Below are 21,197 nucleotides of genomic sequence, written 5' to 3' on the forward strand. Positions count from 1 at the left end.
AGACCAAAAAAAGCTCTATTTTTGAATCATCAGAACCACAGACTTTCTCCCATTCCTCCTTCTGGATCATCCAATGGTCATTTGGCAAACTTCAGACGGGCCTGGACATGCGCCTGCTGAAGCAGGGGGACCTTGTGTGCGCTGCAGGATTTTAATCCATGACGGCGTAGTGTGTTACTAATGGTTTTCTTTGAGACTGTGGTCCCAGCTCTCTTCAGGTCATTGACCAGGTCCTGCCGTGTAGTTCTGGGCTGATCCCTCACCTCCTCATGATCATTGATGCCCCACGAAGTGAGATCTTGCATGGAGCCCAGACCGAGGGTGATTGACCATCATCTTGAACTTCTATTTTCTTCTATTTTCTAATAATGCGCCAACAGTTGTTGCCTTCTCACCAAGCTGCTTGCCTATTGCCTTGTAGCCCATCCCAGCCTTGTGCAGGTCTACAATTTTTATCCCTTGATGTCCTTACACAGCCCTCTCTGGTCTTGGCCATTGTGGAGAGGTTGGAGTCTGTTTGATTGAGTGGGGGTCCAGATTGTCAAGCCCAGCTGATTTGTATGGGTCCAGGTTTTCCAGCTCTTTCAGAACAGAAATGACCTAATTACTTTTAAGAAGCTTTAAATAGTTGTTGAAAAACATTTAAAAAATGGTGAGCAAGCATTGTGCAATACTATAGTTGAGATTAACTTCTCTTGCTCTTAGGACACTTCTGCAAACACTGCAGCCGTCTCGGGAATAAAAGCATCAACGTGCAGAGTGTACTCTGTTTCTGCTTTGTGGGAGACTATCACCCCTTACAATGACACTAATGGTGTCAGTCACGCAACTGAACCAATGACTCCCACTGGTGAAACACTAGGCGATATCACAGAAAACCCGCCTCAGTTCGCAGGTACTGAAACGGTTGCCACACGGGGACGCGGTGGTGACTGACAGGCCTCGACAGCCACTGAGCATTTTGAAGCACAAACACACCAGGAGATTTGGTTGAAAGGTTACAGCCAATCTGATCTTTTCGTTTGTGCCTTGGATACCAACACCAACCCCTGGTGGGGTGTGGGTATACAAAGGGGGGGGGGGGGGGGGAACTAGCCCAGACCCATGATGAGCCTTAACGAGGGGGGGTTGAGACTACGTGCAACACTGTACGAGGCCGCCAGGGCAAAAAAACAAATCTAGTTGTAAACTTCCCCATGAGAACAGAGTTAGAACACTTTCCACCTCCAAAACAAATGGAAACAATAACCATTCCTTGCCATGTGTTGTTTCAACTATAATGCAACTAGTAAAATGCTTTAATCATGTGTTCTGGTAGGAGAACATTTCAGAATAAAAATCGGTAAGATAACTGGCCCCCCTTGAGTACCAGTATCAATGTCGGCACAGTCAGTCCAGCCAATATCAGTAAGAAGGTTAGAGACCTCACAAGTCAAATTGCTATTGATAATAGCGACAGAGGAGTTAGTAGTCTCTCAGATTGCAACACGTGGACGGGAATCTCCAGAACACTCTTGTGGGTTAACACACGCCACTAATAAATAAAACCCTCCATTCAGGAGGAAAGTTATCAAAAGTCATGAACCATGATCACACCGCGTATGACTCAGTCGTAAAGACACTAACAGCTTACAGACGGTAGGCAATTAAGGTCACAGTTATGAAAACTAAGGATACTAAAGAGGGCTTTCTGCTAACTCTGAAAAACACAAAAAGAAAGAAACAAGAAACAAAATAAAGATGCCCAAAGTCCCAGCTCATCTGCGTGAAAGTGCCTTAGGCATGCTGCAAGGAGGCATGAGGACTGCAGATGTGGCCAGGGCAATAAATTGCAATGTCCGTACTGTGAGACGCCTAAGACAGCGCTACAGGGAGACAGGATGGACAGCTGATCGTCCTTGCAGTGGCAGACCACGTGTAACAACACCTGCACAGGATCGGTACAACAACTGCCCSAGTTACACCAGAAACACACAATCCCTCCATCAGTGCTCAGACTGTCCGCAATAGGCTGAGAGAGGCTGGACTAAGGGCTTGTAGGCCTGCTGTAAGGCAGGTCCTCACCAGACATCACCGGCAACAACGTCGCCTATAGGCACAAACCCACCGTCGCTGGACCAGACAGGATTGGAAAAAAGTGCTCTTGACTGACGAGTTGCGGTTTTGTCTCACCAGGGGTGATGGTTGGATTCGCGTTTATCGTCGAAGGAATGAGCGTTATACCGAGGCCTGTACTCTGGAGCGGGATAGATTTGGAGGTGGAGGGTCCGTCATGGTCTGGGGCGGTGTGTCACAGCATCATTGGACTGAGCTTGTTGTCATTGCAGGCAACCTCAACACTGTGCGTCCCAGGGAAGACATCCCCCTCCCTCATGTGGTACCCTTCCTGCAGGTTCATCCTGACATGACCCTCCAGCATGACAATACCACCACCCATACTGCTCGTTCTGTGCGTGATTTCCTGCAAGACAGGAAGGTCAGTGTTCTGTCAAGGCCAGCGAAGAGCCCGGATCATGTCTGGGACCTGTTGGATCGGAGGGTGAGGGCTAGGGCCATTCCACCCAGAAATGTCCGGGAACTTGCAGGTGCCTTGGTGGAAGAGTGGGGTAACATCTCACAGCAAGAACTGGCAACTCTGGTGCAGTCCATGAGGACTGTACTTAATGCAGCTGGTGGCCACACCAGATACTGACTTACTTTTGATTTTGACCCCCCCCTTTGTTCAGGGAAAAATTATACATTTTCTGTTAGTCACATGTCTGTGGAACTTGTTCAGTTTATGTCTCACTTGTTCAGTTTATGTCTCAGTTGTTGAATCTTGTTATGTTCATACAAATATTTACACATTAAGTTTGCTGAAAATAAACGCAGTTGACAGTGAGAAGACGTTTCTTTTTTTGGTGAGTTTATATTTAGTCAACTACTCACCACATTTTATGCACTGCAGTGCTAGCTAGCTGTAGCTTATGCTTTCAGTACTATATTAATTCTCTGATCCTTTGATCAAGTGGACATGTCAATTCATGCTGCAAGGAGGACGTCCTCCGGAAGTTGGCATAATTACTGTGTATGTCTATGGAAGGGAGTGAGAACAACGAGCCTCGTAGGTTTTGTATTGAAGTCAATGTACCCAGAGGAGGACAGAAACTAGCTGTCTTCCAGCTACACCATGGTGTAACCTTACGGAGTGCTTTTGAGCCTACTGTAGACCATCGCAAAACAGTGCGTTTTAATCAATTATTTGGTAACGTGAATATATTTAGTATAGTTTTATGAAAAAAGGTTAACTTTTTTAATGTTTCATTATTTTCATAAAATTCACTGAGGATGGTCCTCCCCTTTCTCCTCTACGAAGCCTCCACTGATGTACTTGATAGTGAAATACATTTTTTATTAATGCTATTGAACTTGCAAAATTTTTCCAATGACTCAAAAGTATAATTTACCTGCTTATGAAATTGAGCACATTTATAGATAGTCAACTTTGAATTAGAACGTAATTGAAACTGTACAGCCTATGGACTGTTTGATGTCAGTCATCATTGGACTACCTGTGCTGGAGGACATCTGCACGTCAGCTGAAGATGAATGGGCTGTATAACATAATGGGGTTTATCACAATGTGTAGCCTGATAGAGACACTTCAACCATTGATCAGAGTTATTGATCCTCTAGCTTTTACGTCACGAAGAAATGGATGGTCCAGTTTTCAAAGATAGTGGTTTCATTCTGCTTTTGTACACACAAAGATCAGTCGATAGATTTAATTAATCTTGTTTCTTCTCTGGATTTGCCTCCCTCCCCTACAATTTCTAGAAAGCTGACCACTCTGATTGGTCCCAGAAACCGATGGGTTGAGCCAGAGCTGGCCCATATATGGCTTTATAAATGTGATACTCTGGTTAAAGACGATCCAAATGCAGATTATTTTGTTTTGTATAATACCCCTCATTTTGAAGTTACAAAAAACAACTTCCGGATGGCAGATTCATACTGAATGTATGTAGCGATTGATAGAGCAGCGAAATTAAATTCAGGGTGAGTCGTCAGGCAAGGGTAAAGTAAGCAGACAGGCTGGTTTTAATTCAGATCAAGCGTTTACCTTCTATACACTCATAACAGATGACTACACAACTTTATTTATGGAGTTTACAGTTCCTTCGGAAAGTACTCAGACCCCTTGACTTTTTCCACATTTGTAATGTTACAGCCTTATTCTAAAATGTATTAAATACAACAAAAAATCCTCAGCTAATCTACACACAATACCCTAAAATGACAAAGCATGAACAGGTTTTTCAGACATTTTTGCAAAATGTATAAAAAAATATTATATATAAATATTTACATAAGTACTCAGACCCTTTTCTATGAGACTCGAAATTGAGTTCAGGTGCATACTGTTTCCATTTATCCTTGATGTTTCTACAACTTGGAGTCCACCTGTGGTAAATTCAGCAAAAACCAAGCAATGAGGTTCAAGGAATTTCCCGTAGAGCTCCAAGACAGGATTGTGTCGAGGCACAAATCTGGGGAAGGGTACCAAAAAAATCTGCAGTCACCAAGTTTGGAACCACCAAGACTCTTCCTAGAGCTGGCCATCCGGCCAAACTGAGCAATCGTGGGAGAAGGGCCTTGGTCAGGGAGGTGACCAAGAACCCGAAGGTCACTCTGACAGAGCTCCAGAGTTCCTCTGTGGAGATGGGAGAACCTTCCAGAAGGACAACCATCTCTGCAGCGCTCTACCAATCAGGCCTTTATGGTAGAGTGGCCAGACGGAAGCCACTCCTCTGTAAAAGGTATATGACAGCCCGCATGAAGTTTGCCAAAAGGCACCTAAAGACTCTCAGACCATGAGAAACCAGATTCTCTGGTCTCATGAAACCAAGCTTGAACTATTTGGCCTGAATGCCAAGTGTCACGTCAGGAGGAAACCTGGCACCATCCCTATGGTGAAGCATGGTGGTGGCAGTATTATGCTGTGGTAATGTTTTTCAGCAGCAGGAACTGGGAGACTAGTCAGGATCTAGGGAATGATGAACAGAGCAAAGTACAGAGAGATCCTTGATGAAAAACTGCTCCAAAGTGCTCAGGACCTCAGACAGTAATCACAGCCAAAAGTGCTTCAGCAAAGTACTGAGTAAAGGGTCTGAATACTTATGTAAATGTGATCGTTTTTTAAATGTTATACATTTGCTTAGTCATTAAGAGGAATTGTGTAGTTTGATGAGGGGAAAAAACAATATAATCAATTTTAGAAGAAGGCTGTAATGTAACAATGTGTAAATAGTCGAGGGGTCTGAATACTTTCCGATTGCACTGTATAAAGTTAAATATTGTTGGTTGGATTGGGAATTTTGGGGGTGGTTGCCTTTGGCTACAGCCCTGTGTGTGTGCCTTGACGGTAGGTAAGGAAGTGAGTTATTATATCAAATCGCAATTGCAACCATTGTAAAGTACAGTTCATCAGAACAGTCTATAAATTATTCACACGATAAAACAATCTTGGAGAATTAAAGCAAAAATGGCGATGTGTTCTCCACATATAATGTGCACCAAACTCGTAACTCCCAATACTTTTTTTGTTGTAAAACAGCAATTGTTTAGTGAGGTGTGAATATCTAACCCAGAATGCAGTCGTTATGAACTTTTGTGATGCTMTGTCTATCAATGTTGAAATAACTTTCTCTTACTGAAAAATTGCCTTTTTGGAGATATTCGGTTTCCATCAGAGAGCGACGATATACACTGAACAAACATAAACACAACATGTAAAGTGTTGATCCCATGTTTCATGAGCTGAAATAAAAGATCCCAGAAATGTTCCATATACACGAAAAGCTTAGAGATAACGTGACGAGATCCTGAGGCCCATTGTCGTGCCATTCATCCGCCGCCATCACCTCATGTTTCAGCATTAAATCTAGAATCGGCTTCCTGTTTCGCAACAAAGCATCCCTCACTCATGCTGCCTAACATACCCTCGTAAAACTGACTATCCTACCGATCCTTGACTTCGGTGATGTCATTTACAAAATAGCCTCCAACACTCTACTCAGCAAATTGGATGTAGTCTATCACAGTGCCATCCGTTTTGTCACCAAAGCCCCATATACTACCCACCACTGCGACCTATCTGCTCTTGTTGGCTGGCCCTCGTTTCATATTCGTTGCCAAACCAACTGGCTCCAGGTCATCTATAAGTCTTTGCTAGGTAAAGCCCCGCCTTATCTCAGCTCACTGGTTACCATAGCAGCACCCACCCGTAGCACGCGCTCCAGCAGGTATGTTTCACTGGTCACCCCAAAGCCAACTCCTCATTTGGCCGCCTTTCCTTCCAGTTCTCTGACTGGAACGAATTGCAAAAATCACTGAAGCTGGAGACTTAGATCTCCCTCACTAACTTTAAGCATCAGCTGTCATAGCAGCTTACCGATCATTGCACCTGTACATAGCCCAACTATAAATAASCCATCTGTAAATACTACCTCATCCCCATTTGTAAATAGCCCACCCAACTCCCTCATGCCCATACGGTTATTTATTTTTTTGCTCCTTTGCACCCCAGTATCTCTACTTGCACATTCATCTTCTGCACATCCATCACTCCAGTGTTTAATTGCTAAATTGTAATTATTTCACCACTATGGCCTATATATTTCCTTATCTCCCTAATCTTACTACATTTGCACACACTGTATGTAGACGTTTCTATTGTGTTATTGACTGTATGTTTGTTTATCCCATGTGTAACTCTGTGTTTGTGTCGCACTGCTTTGCTCCATCTTAGCCAGGTCGCAGTTGCAAATGAGAACTTGTTCTACCTGGTTTACCTGGTTAAATAAAGCTGAAATGAAAATAAATAATGCACGGACCGAATGTCGCAAGGATCTGTACACAATTCCTGGAAGCTAAAAATGTCCCAATTCTTCCACGTTCTGCATACTCAACAGACATGTCACCCATTGAGCATGTTTGGGATGCTCTGGACCAATATCCAGCAACATCGCACAGCAATAAGACAACATTCCACAGTCCACAATCAACAGCCTGATCAAATCTATGCGAAGGAAAATGGTGCACACCAGATACTGACTTTTTTTATTTTTATCCATGCCCATACCAACAGATGCATATCTGTATTCCCAGTCATGTGAAATACATAGGTTAGGGCTTAATACATGTATTTACATTGACTGATTTCCTTATGAACTGGAACTGTAATCTTTGAAATTGTTGCATTTATATTTTTGTTCAGTATATTATTACCCAACATTGTTCATTATCATTGGTAAGATTGAGAAGGCGGTATGAGTGTAACACCATAGTGTATAGCTGACAAGGTCAACATACCGTGTGTCAATTCTGGGATGACCAAAGACGCTTGGGGAGACTCGCCAACAGAATTCCAGGCCTTCAATTCAATGAGGCCTCTTCTCTTGTCAGACCAGGGAATCTGGTAAAGGGGGATAATTTTCCTCTCTTGCAACAGGTCAGAGTCGTTGACCGCCACAGTCTCCCAGTTTCCATCTTGGATCTTGATGCTGTAGCCCCGTATCCTTCCATTGGACTCCACTGGATCCTGTAGTAGGGAAAAGAAGAAGGCAACAATCAATCACCTGTTATTATTCAAGCCGTAGATAGAGCTGATAATAAATCAGTAGTATAGAGAACAACAGTGTGAGTCATACAGTAATACCCATAAAACTTAGCGGTCAAACACGGAAATGGTTCCAATCATTTTTTCACCATACACTTTCACATTTGGGATTTTATAACCTTTTCAAATAAGGTATTTCATATAGGGTTACCCTAGCATAACGTTTTGAGAACCATGTAAATCTCTCTCGGACATGGTGACTTATGAATATTTTCACCTGTGGATGGCCTAAAAAAAAATCAATTTTTGATTTGCCAAATCTTTCAATACATTGTTGAACATAATATACTTAATGGGCATATCAAAGATCCAGAGTGGGATCTCTGCTAGTTTTACAAATATTATTCAATATTCATGTTTATTTTTTATATTCATAAATTAAATGTACAAAACAAGTTGTTGAAACCAAAATACAGAGCAAACAAAGCTTCATATGACACCAATGTTTGCTTTGCAGCACCTACAGATGAAACACAATGGAGTCTTAAAGGAGTGCTGTGTAAGGCCAAAATGTCATATTTTATGCCAACTTTTAGATACAAATGTCAAATATACACTGAACAAAAATATAAAAATGCAACATGTAAAGTGTTGGTCCCATGTTCATTGAGCTGAAAAAAAAAGGTTATTTCTCTCAAATTTTGTGCACAAAAGGAAGTGAGCATATCTCTTTTATCAAGACAATCTATCTACCTGACAAGTGTGGCATATCAATAAGCTGATTAAACAGCATGATTATTACACTGGTGCACCTTGTGCTGGGGACAATACATGGCCACTCTAAAATGTGCAATTGTATCACAACACAATGCCACAGATGTCTCAAGTTGAGGGAGAGTGAAATTGGCATGCTGACTGCAGGAATGTCCACAAAAGCTGTTGCAAGATAATTGAATGTTCATTTCTCTACCAAGAGCCGCCTCCAACGTCATTTTAGAGAAAGACTTACAACTGCAGACCACGTGTATGGCGCTGTGTGGGCAAGCGGTTTGCTGATGTCAASGTTGTGAACAGAGTGCCCCATGGTGGCGGTGGGGTTATGGTAAGGGCAGGCATAAGCTACGGACAACAAACACAATTCCATTTTATTGATAGCAATTTGAATGCACAGAGATACCGTGATGAGATACTGAGGCCCATTGTCGTGCCATTCATCCGCCGCCATCACCTCATGTTTCAGCATAATGCTGCAAGTCCCCATGTCCCAAGGATCTGTACATGAATCCTGGTAGCTGAAAATGTCCCAGTTCTTCCATGGCCTGCATACTCACCAGACATGTCAGTCATTGAGCATGTTTGGGATGCTCTGGATCGACATGTACAACAGCATGTTCCAGTTCCAACCAATATCCAGCAACTTCGCACAGCCTTTGAAGAGGAGTGGGTCAACATTCCACAATCTACAATCAACAGCCTGATCAACTCTATACGAAGGAGAAGTGCCGCGCTGCATGAGGCAAATGGTGGTCATACCAAATGCTGACTGGTTTTCTGATCGCCAAAACTACTTTTTATTTTTATGGTATCTGTGACCAACATATACAGTGGGGAGAACAAGTATTTGATACACTGCCGATTTTGCAGGTTTTCCTACTTACAAAGCATGTAGAGGTCTGTCAATTTATCATAGGTACACTTCAACTGTGAGAGACGGAATCTAAAACAAAAATCCAGAAAATCACATTGTATGATTTTTAAGTAATTAATTTGCATTTTATTGCATGACATAAGTATTTGATCACCTACCAACCAGTAAGAATTCGGCTCTCACAGACCTGTTAGTTTTCTTTAAGAAGCCCTCCTGTTCTCCACTCATTACCTGTTTATAACTGCACCTGTTTGAACTCGTTACCTGTTAAAAGACACCTGTCCACACACTCAATCAAACAGACTCCAACCTCTCCACAATGGCCAAGACCAGAGAGCTGTGTAAGGACATCAGGGATAAATTGTAGACCTGTACAAGGCTGGGATGGGCTATAGGACAATAGCCAAGCAGCTTGGTGAGAAGCAACAAACTGTTGCACAATTATTAGAAAATGGAAGAAGTCAAGATGACGGTCAATCACCCTCGGTCTGGGGCTCCATGAAGATCTCACCCTCGTGGGGCATCAATGATCATGAGGAAATGTGAGGGATCAGCCCAGAAACTACACGGTAGGACCTGGTCAATGACCTGAAGAGAGCTGGGACCACAGTCTCAAAGAAAACCATTAGTAACACACTACGCCGTCATGGATTAAAATCCTGCAGCGCACTCAAAGTCCCCCTGCTCAAGCCAGCGCATGTCCAGGCCCGTCTGAAGTTTTGCCAATGACCATCTGGATGATCCAGAGGAGGAATGGGAGAAGGTCATGTGGTCTGATGAGACAAAAATAGAGCTTTTTGCTCTAAACTCCACTCGCCGTGTTTGGAGGAATAGAAGGATGAGTACAACCCAAGAAACACCATCCCAACCGTGAAGCATGGAGGTGAAACATCATTCTTTGGGGATGCTTTTCTGCAAAGGGGACAGGACGACTGCACCGTATTGAAGGGAGGATGGATGGGGCCATGTATCGCGAGATCTTGACCAACAACCTCCTTCCCTCAGTAAGAGCATTGAAGATGGGTCGTGGCTGGGTCTTCCAGCATGACAACGACCCGAACACACAGCCAGGGAAACTAAGGAGTGGCTCCGTAAGAAGCATCTCAAGGTCCTGAGGTGGCCTAGCCAGTCTCCAGACCTGAACCCAATAGAAAATCTTTGGCGGGGAGCCGAAAGTCCGTATTGCCAGCGACAGCCCCGAAAACCTGAAGGATCTGGAGAAGGTCTGTATGGAGGAGTGGGCCAAAATCCCTGCTGCAGTGTGTGCAAACCTGGTCAAGAACTACAGGAAACGTATGATCTCTGTAATTGCAAACTAAGGTTTCTGTACCAAATATTCAGTTCTGCTTTTCTGATGTATCAAATACTTATGTCATGCAATAAAATTCAAATTAATTAATTAAAAATCATACAATGTGATTTTCTGGATTTTTGTTTTAGATTCCTTCTCCCACAGTTGAAGTGTACCTATGATAAAAATTACAGACCTCTACATGCTTTGTAAGTAGGAAAACCTGCAAAATTGTCAGTGTATCAAATACTTGTTCTCCCCACTGTACATATCTTTATTCCCAGTCATGTGAAATCCATATATTAGTGCTTTTTGTTCAGTATACGTCAACAATCCTTATCCAAAAGGACACTTCTATGGATTATATTTTGTGAAAATCAGTCCTTTTATGGCTGGGTTTTGTGAGGAATCACTCGTTTGTAACTCACTCAATAAAAATCACAATATGCTGTTTACATTGTGTCATTTGTGCTGGTCCAATTTGTATAATGGAAAAGCAGAAAAATCTGTGCGCTCTCAGTGTAATTATGGTTTCTTTTCAATGTCCCAGGATTGTGGCATTGATTAATAAATAATTGAATATTTACTTCAAGTCAGGTGTTATGTATAAAAAGGCATATGTAGGCATTATTTACTATTTTGAATGAAAAAAATAAAAAAAATCAATTGTTGAGAGTTAATGTGTTTGACGTGATTGATAGGTGACTAGGGGGATTCTTGTCAAATAAATATGCTTATTCATGGTTATGGATACATTCTGCATTGAGTTTCTGGCTTTGAATCTGCAAAAGAACATGTCAACAAGTTACTTCTGAATTGCTTGAATACAGCAGTGCATTCTGACAGCATGAATTGAAATAGATTTTACCTCGTTCATATAGTTGGCAGACATTGTGAGTGATTAAATATTAGACCTGTACTGGCTGAAGGAGAAGGGGATCTGGTCAAATAAGCTAATTTCCTGCAATACTACACTTTTTGCCATGGGGTAGAGAGAAGAGAAAAAAAAAAAAATCTGCCGTTTTATAGCACCTCTCATGCTTTTGTTCACGTTTTGCTTGGAGTCTGAGGGAACATTTAGCAGTTTTAAAGCTAATTTTCTACTATTTTAAACATTTTGCCATGAGGCTGAAATAAGATTTTGCTGTTTTAAAGCGAATTTCCTGCAATTCTACACATTTTGCTATTATATGTTATCTGGGGGTCCCCCTGACCTCCAGGATGGGGGCCCCGGGACACGTGCCCGTTCGGTTATTGGGCCCTGCATTCAATCACAACAAACAAGTGCATCAGTGAGTACAGCAAGTTAAGCAAAGATAGCATTGCTATGGAGGGAATGACATTAAGTTGAGGACTTCTCCCCTCCTGACTGACTCACCATCTCAAGATGGTCAGCTAATTCAGTTCCAAGTGTAGGCTAAAGCCTGCGCTGATCTTGTGTTTAGCCAAGATGACAGTAAATAGCTAGCATAGCTTGGTGATAGCTGCAGCTGGCTATCATATCTAGCTGATATACATTTTTGGCAAGATAGCAAGAGCCAGTGTCTGGAATGTGTTTCATAAGACAGTTCGCTACGAAAGTAGCTTGTAACTTAGTTTTAATGTTTCGTCACGTCATGTGTCTGCTAAATGTATATTTATTTATCTTGCTTTGTTTGCTCTTTTCCATACTATGTCTATCTCTGATAAGCTACCCATAAGGTTGATGAAATCAATAACATGCTAACATCAGATAACATTCATACACTACTGGTCAAAAGTTTTAGTACACCTACTCATTCAAGGGTTTTTGTTTATTTTTACTATATTGTAGAATAATAGTGAAGACGTCAAAACTATGAAATAACACATGCAATCCTGTAGTAATTCAAAATGTGTTATTTATTTTATATTTGACAAAGAATTCCTGTATGTACCTCGCTTTGTGCACAGGGGCATTGTCATGCTGAAAAATGAAAGGGCCTTCCCCTTAACTGTTGCCACAAAGTTAGAAGCACAGAATAGTCTAGAATCATGGGGCAGCAGGTAGCCTAGTGGTTAGAGCGTTGGAATTGTACAAAATTCAACAAAAATTGTGTCAGTAATGTTGTAAGTATATTGAGCTTTACGATGGATGATGATCCAGTTATCCACTGATGTGACTGTTGTTTAACTTGCTTTGAACAATGGACACACACAATAACATGATTTGATTGCAAACTTCTCCGGAGAGCTAACGCTTTGCATGTTGATTACATACCTGTATCCCGGGGATCCAATTCTAATCTGTCCGAGAAAATCTCCCAAACTGTGCTTTTAGATCGCAGTGATATAATTTAGCTTGAAAGCGTCGGCAGGCTCTTAAAAAGAGCATGACGTGCTTTCAGAACTACAATTATCACTCTCCCATTCGTCTTGACTCATTTCCTTAACAAAAAGAGGCAGTGAAAACAAACTTGCATTACTTTGCACACTATTCTGTATGAAAGAGGAATCTTGCTGCCTAAATGGCTATAAGAGGAAGGTGGGGAAAACCAAATACATTTTGGGTCAAATCTCACCATTTCCTATAAACTGTATAGATACTTTCGATGTGGATTCAATGTTGTGCTCCCAGTGACATGTAAACTATTATTGTGAGATATACAGCACCAGTCAAAAGTTAGAACACACCTACTCATTCGAGTGTTTTTCTTTATTTTTTACTATTTTCTACACTGTAGAATAACAGCGAAGACATTAAAACATGTTGTAACCCCCAAAAAGTATTAAACAAATCAAAATATATTATTTATATTTGCGATTCTTCAAAGTAGCCACCCTTTGCCTTGACAGCTTTGCACACTCTTGGCACTCTCTCAACCAGCTTCATGAAGTAGTCACCTGGAATGCATTTCAATTAACAAGTGTGCCTTGTTAAAAGTTAATTTGTGGAATTTCTTTCCTTCTTAATGCATTTGAGCCAATCAGTTGTGTTGTGACAAAGTAGGGGTGGTATACAGAAGATAGCCCTATTTGGTAAAAGACCAAGTCCATATTATGGCAAAAACAGCTCAAATAAGCAAAGAGAAACAACAGTCCATCATTACTTTAAGACATGAAGGTCAGACAATCCAGAGAATTTCAAGGACTTTGAAAGTTTCTTCAAGTGCAGTCGCAAAAACCATTAAGCACTATGATGAAACTGGCTCTCATGAGGACCGGCAGAGGAATGGAAGACCCATAGTTACCTCTGCTGCAGAGGATAAGTTCATTAGAGTTACCAGCGTCGGAAATTGCAGCCCAAATAAATGCTTCACAGAGTTCAAGTAACAGACATCTAAACATCAACTATTCAGAGGAGACTGTGTGAATCAGGCCTTCATGGTCAAATTGCTGCAAAGAAACCACTACCAAAAAGACACCAATAATAAGAAGAGACTTGCTTGGGCCAAGAAAAACAAGCAATGGACATTAGACCGGTGGAAATTTGTCCTTTGGTCTGGTGTCCAAGTTGGAGATTTTTGAATTCGACCGCCGTGTCTTTGTGAGACGTGGTGTGGGTAAACGGATGATCTCCGCATGTGTATTTCCCACCGTAAAGCATGGAGGATTAGGTGTTCTGGTGTGGGGGTGCTTTGCTGGTGACACCGTCTGTGATTTATTTTGAATTCAAGGCATACTTAACTAGCATTGGCTACCACAGCATTCTGCAACGATATGCCATCCCATCTGGTTTGGGCTTAGTGGAACTATCATTTGTTTTTCAACAGGACAATGACCCAACACACCTCCAGGCTGTGTAAGGGCTATTTTAACAAGGAGAGTGATGGAGTGCTGCATCAGATGACAAACACTTTTTTGGTTACTACATGATTCCATATGTGTTATTTAATAGTTTTGATGTCTTCACTATTATTCTACAATGTAGAAAATATAAAAAAATACCTTTGTATGAGTAGGTGTTCTAAAAATTGACCGGTAGTGTATATTAGCCATTTCTGAGACGCCGAACCAATTGTGCTATAGTTAGTTTTTTCGCGTTATTTGTACATAATGTTTCTGCCACCGTCTCGTATGACCAAAAATAGCTTCTGGATATCAGGACAGCGATTACTCACCGCGTAATGGACAAAGATTTTTTCTTTAACAAGTTGGACGTGAAGGATTTACCTCAGACACCCGACAAGGGCCCGTCATTCGCATGAAGAAGAGATATCAGGGACGTAGGTCGGGGTGCCTTGTAAGGATCCAACGCGAGTGGGTAATCTTCCTCTACCATCAGTCCTATTAGCCAACGTGCAATCATTGGATAATACAATGGAGGAGCTCCGATCAAGACTATCCTACCAACGGGACATTAAAAACTGTAATATTTGTTTCACTGAGTCCTGGCTGAACGACGACATGGATAAGATACAGCTGGCTGGGTTTTCCGTGCATCGGCAAGACAGAACAGCTACCTCCAGTAAGACAAGGGGTGGCGGTCTGTGTCTATTTGTAAATAACAGCTGGTGCACAAAATCAAGTATTAAGGAAGTCTCAAGATTTTCCTAGCCTGCGGTAGAGTATCTCATGATAAGCTGTAGAGCACACTATCTACCAAGGGAGTTCATCTATATTTATCGTAGCTGTCTATTTACCACCACAAACCGATACTGGCACTAAGACCGCAATCAACGAGTTGAATAAGTCCATAAGCAAATAAGAAAATGCTCATCCAGAGGTGGCGCTCCTGGTGGCTGGGGACTTTAACGCAGGGAAACTTAAATCCGTTTCACCTAATTTGATGACGGGTAGGCCGTCACTGTAAAAAAATAATTTGTTCTTAACCGACTTGCCTAGTTAAATAAAATTAATTCTACCAGCATGATACATGTGCAACCACCTTTACTCCACACACAGACGCGTACAAAGCTCTCCGTCACCCTCCATTTGGCAAATCTGACCATAACTCTTATCCTCCTGATTCCTGCTTACAAGCTAAATCTAAAGCAGGAAGTACAAGTGACTCGCTCAAAACTGAAGTGGTCAGATGACGCAGATGCTAAGCTACAGGACTGCTTTGCTAGCACAGACTAGAATATGTTTTGCGATTCTTCCGATGGCATTATTTATTTAAAAAAAGTATTTCACCTTTATTTAACCAGGTACGCCAGTTGAGAATAAGTTCTCATTTACAACAGCAACCTGGCCAAGATACAGCAAAGCAGTGCGACAAAAACACCACAAGAGTTACACATGGGATAAACAAACGTACAGTCAATAACACAATATAAAAATCTGTATACAGTGTGTGCAAATGAAGTAAGGAGGTAAGGCAATAAATAGGTTAATAGTGGTGAAGTAATTACAATTTAGCAATTTACACTGGAGTGATATGTGCAGATCTGGATGTGCAAGTAGAAATACTGGTGTGCAAAAGAGCAGAAAAACAAAAACAAAATATGGGGATGAGGTAGGTAGTTGGATGGGCTAATCACAGATGGGCTGTGTACAGCTGCAGTGATCGGTAAGCTGTTCTGACAGCTGACACTTAAAGTTAGTGAGGGAGATATAAGTCTCCAACTTCAGTGATTTTTCCATTGACGAGTACACCACATCCGTCACTGGCTTCATCAATAAGTACATCGATGAAGTCGTCCCCACAGTACCATACGTACCCCAACCGGAAGCCATGGATTACTGGCAACATCCGCATTGAGCTAAAGGGTAGAGCTACCGCTTTCAAGGAGCGGTACTCTAACCTGGATGCTTATAAGAAATCCCACTATGCCCTCCGACAAACCATCAAAACAGACAAAGCGTCAATTCAGGACTAAGATTGAATCGTATTACACTGGCTCCGACGCTCGACGGATGTGGCAGGGCTAACAAAGTATTACGGACTACAAATACAAAGGGAAGCAGACACGAGCTGCCCAGTCACACGAGCCTACAAGATGAGCTAAATGACTTCTATGCTCGCTTCGAGGCAAGCAACACTGAAGCATGCATGAGAGCAACCGGTTAACCTGCCTAAATGACTACCGACCCATAGCACTCACGTCTGTAGCCATAAAGGGCTTTGAAAGGCTGGTCATGGCTCACATCAACACCATTATCCCAGAAACCCTAGACCCACTCCCTAGACCCGCCTCATCAGATCCACAGATAATGCAATCTCTATTGCACTCCACACTGCCCTTTCCCACCTGGACAAAAGGAACACCTACATGAGAATGCTGTTCATTGACTACAGCTCAGCCTTCAACACTATAGTACCTCAAAGCTCATCAATAAGCTAAGGACCCTGGGACTAAACACCTCCCTCTGCAACAAGATCCTGGACTTCCTGACGGGCCACCCCCAGGTGGTAAGGGTAGATAACACATCTGCCACGCTGATCCTTAACACTGGGGCCCCTCATGGGTGCGTGCTCAGCCCCCTCCTGTACTCCCTGTTCACCCATGACTGCATGGCCAATGCACGACTCCAACACCATCATTAACTTTGCAGACCAAAGTAGTAGACCTGATCACAGACAACAAGACAGCCTATAGGGAGGAAGTCAGAGACCTGGCAGTGTGGTGCCAGGATAACAACCCCTTTCTCAACGTGATCAAGACAAAGGAGATGATTGTGGACTACCAGAAAAGGAGGACTGACCACGCCCCCCTTCTCATCAACAGTGCTGTAGTGGAACAGGTAGAGAGCTTCAAGTTCCTTGGTGTCAACATCACCAACGAACTATCATGTTCCAAACACACCAAGACAATCGTGAAGAGGGCACGACATTGCCTATTCTCAGGAGACTGAAAATGGGCCCTGGCATGGGTCCTCAAAGTTATTTAGCTGCACCATCGAGAGCATCCTGACGGGTTGAATAACCGCCTGGTATGGCAACTGCTCGGCCTACGATGACAAGGCTCTACAGTCGTGGCCAAATGTTTTGAGAATGACACAAATAGTAATTTTCACAAAGTTTGCTGCTTCAGTGTCCTTAGATATTTTTGTCAGATGTTACTATGGAATACTGAAGTATAATTACAAGCATTATGGCAATTACATGAAAAGGCAATTACATGAAATTGATGCAAAGAGTCAATATTTGCAGTGTTGACCCTTCTTTTTCAAGACCTCTGCAATCCGCCCTGGCATGCTGTCAATTCACTTCTGGGCCACATCCTGACTGATGGCAGCCCATTCTTGCATAATGTGTGTCCACCTGCCTCTTGAGGATTGACCACAAGTTCTCAATGGGATTAAGGTCTGGGGAGTTTGCTGGCCATGGACCCAAAATATCAATGTTTTGTTCCCCGAGCCACTTAGTTATCACTTTTGCCTTATGGCAAGGTGCTCCATCATGCTGAAAAGGGCATTGTTCGTCACCAAACTGTTCCTGGATGGTTCGGAGAAGTTGCTCTCAGAGGATGTGTTGGTATCATTCTTTATTCATGGCTGTGTTCTTAGGCAAAATTGTGAGTGAGCCCACTCCCTTGGCTGAGAAGCAACCCCACACATGAATGGTCTCAGGATGCTTTACTGTTGGCATGGCACAGGACTGATGGTAGCGCTCACCTTGTCTTCTGAGGACAAGCTTTTTTCCGGATGCCCCAAACAATCGGAAAGGGGATTCATCAGAGAAAATGACTTRACCCCAGTCCTCAGCAGTCCAATCCCTGTACCTTTTGCAGAATATCAGTCTGTCCCTGATGTTTTTCCTGGAGAGAAGTGGCTTCTTTGCTACTCTTCTTGACACCAGGCCATCCTCCAAAAGTCTTCGCCTCACTGTGCGTGCAGATGCACTCACACCTGCCTGCTGCCATTCCTGAGCAAGCTCTGTACTGGTGGTGCCCCGATCACGCAGCTGAATCAACTTTAGGAGACGGTCCTGGCGCTTGCTGGACTTTCTTGGGCGCCCTGAAGCCTTCTTCACAACAATTGAACCGCTCTCCTTGAAGTTCTTGATGATCCGATAAATGTTTGATTTAGGTGCAATCTTACTGGCAGCACTATCTAGCACTAGAAGAACAATGATTCCAAGCACCACCCTCCTTTTGAAGCTACCAGTCTGTTATTCGAACTCAATCAGCATGACTGAGTGATCTCCAGCCTTGTCCTCGTCAACACTCACACCTGTGTTAACGAGAGAATCAWTGACCTGATGTCAGCTGGTCCTTTTGTGGCATGGCTGAAATGCAGTGGAAATGTTTTTGGGGGGATTCAGCTCATTTGCATGGCAAAGAGGGACTTTGCAATTAATTGCAATTCATCTGATCACTCTTCATAACATTCTGGAGTATATACAAATTGACACCATACAAACTGAGGCAGCAGACTGAAAATTAATATTTATGTCATTCTCAAAACTTTTTGCCACGACTGTTTAGAGGGTAGTGCGTACGGCCCTAAAAATCAACCTGTCCACTCAAGAGGAAGCTTCTCACTGTAACCAGTGTCTGTAATCTGGTTCAGGTTATTAATCAACCTACCAGGGTGTTTGCAAACAAGATCATCCACATGTATCGATCACATTTGACTAATACTGTAGAACTTTTTTCTAAAGCTGTAGCCGTACCCATTTGATGCAGTGATCACAATATAGTGGCTATTACATACACCTTAGCCAAATACATTTGAACTCAAACTCAGTTTCACAATTCCTGACACTTAATCCCAGTAAAAATTAACCCCGTTTTAGGTCAGTTAGGATTACCACTTTATTTTAAGAATGTGAAATGTCAYAATAATAGTAGCTGTCAGGAGGAATTCACCCAACTTATTGTGGGAAGCTTGTGGAAGTCTAGCGGAAACATTTGACCCAAGTTAAACAATTTAAAGGCAATACTACCAAATACTAATTGAGTGTATGTAAACTTCTGACCCACTGGGAATGTGATGAAAGGAATAAAAGCTGAAATAAATAATTCTCTACTATTATTCTGACAATTCACATTCTTAAAATAAAGTGGTGATCCTAACTGACCTAAGACAGGGTTAATTTTTACTGGGATTAAATGTCAGGAATTGTGAAAAACTGAGTTTAAATGTAGTTGGCTAAGGTGTATGTAAACTTCCGACTTCAACTGTAGCTCTGCTTGCAGTGATAATGACTATCAAAATGTACATAACCAGATATATAACCAGCAGTCTATGGTCTAGCTACCGGTATACTCACCATCACTGGGGTCCAACGAAATCCAACCACCTTTCTGCATGGTAGGGTATTATGCAGAGCATGGAAACCATAGTTGGCTGTGCATCCTGCTGGAAGGAATCCGTCTCGAAACGTCCGTGAGCCTTTGAACACGTTGGGGGCGATGAAACAATGGAGCCCCATTCAATGAAGGGAAGCGAAGTGGGCTGAGGGGCTATTTGCACGTGGAGCTTCACAAAAAGGGGCATGAATTGTTGACAATTGTATTCCAAACCCAACTTTAAATGTACTCGTTGTGACGCACTCAGGTTCCAAACTCTGTTTTAGAAGAGACTGGCGATATGACAAATTATCCTATTTACACTTTGTAGTCAATTTTGACACTAGAATACATTTCTGACTCATATCGATACCACATAGGCCGTTTCCAAAGGGATTAGTTGTTTTTTAGGGCAGTCACTCTTATATCACCTGTGCCAGCACAGATGAAACTAATCACTGACTAACGAGGCGACCAGTGCAACACGTCCTGCCCAACGAGGATGATTCCAATCAGTGTTCGTCAACACCTAAACAGAACCAACCTCAAAACTAAAATCAAAGCCTGGAAGTCACCTTGTCCGAGAGAGATTTACATGGTTATCAAAATGTAACCCTACACAAAACACTGACCTTCTTTGAAGTATTTGAGAAATTCCCTATTAGAAAAAAATGATGGTAAAAAAAAAAACTATTGCAATCATTTCCATGTTTGACCACTAGGTTTTATGGGTATTATGACGACATCACTGTGGCACTCTATTTTCAGTATGGCCTTCATTACCTTACACATCACTTGCACTCTCCGCTCACTTTTGACTTGGCTGGGAATGACGACTCTCCATAGGTCTGGCTTACTTGTAGGCTCTAGGCAAAGAACAGAGCCGAAATCGATACAACTCAGCCATCCGAGATATGACAAACTGAGCAGTCCATAGACTAGCTACCTGGATCACACTCACGATTGTTGAACTAAATCACTCATACACTGACTTCACATATGAGTTCTACAGCTTAACATGGTTGGCCACAATGCTAAATGAAACATAATAGAATGATATATGTTTGTTGTCATGGCTACTCACTGTCCTCTGGGGTCCTGGCGGTAGAGTTAGCGCTCCAGTCACTCCAATAGCCATAGCCCCTATAATGAATGCATCGCACCTGCACTACATACTCCGTGTCCGGCTTGAGGTACTGAAGACGGAAAGACTCCTTGTAGCTTTCGGTGTCATTTGGGGGTACCTAAAAGAGTCAATTAAATGGATATAATGACAAATGGAGCCGAGGGCAACAATGTGTCATATTACAGTTCATTTGCAACACCAACAATACAAGTAGAATGTTTGATTCKCTGTTGATAACACCTATCAGAATAAGGATAGGATAGATGGCTTTTAACATTAGAGACATTTCACTCCAACGTTCGCCAGATGTTTYCACACCTTATAACAAGTCTAACTTCAAGCCCATGCCATACACACCCCATGCCATCGGTTGTGTAGATCATACTATATTCCTT

The 21,197-nt window shown here is 42.4% G+C and overlaps 1 protein-coding gene across 1 annotated transcript in view; it reads right to left on the bottom strand.

The window, feature by feature from the left end:
• LOC111963817 (interleukin-6 receptor subunit beta) overlaps window positions 1-21,197 on the bottom strand; it is a 71,871-nt gene that overhangs the window by 23,715 nt on the left and 26,959 nt on the right. Inside the window, exons 7-9 of the mRNA XM_023987358.2 lie at window positions 20,761-20,920; window positions 20,460-20,542; window positions 7,354-7,582 (exon numbers count right to left, since the gene is read on the bottom strand). Of these exons, the coding sequence (XP_023843126.1) occupies window positions 7,354-7,582; window positions 20,460-20,542; window positions 20,761-20,920 (472 nt within the window). The remainder of the gene's footprint in view (window positions 1-7,353; window positions 7,583-20,459; window positions 20,543-20,760; window positions 20,921-21,197) is intronic.

Source organism: Salvelinus sp. IW2-2015, linkage group LG5 (genome assembly GCF_002910315.2).
Source record: "Salvelinus sp. IW2-2015 linkage group LG5, ASM291031v2, whole genome shotgun sequence".
In the NCBI taxonomy this organism is placed as follows: Eukaryota; Metazoa; Chordata; class Actinopteri; order Salmoniformes; family Salmonidae; genus Salvelinus; species Salvelinus sp. IW2-2015.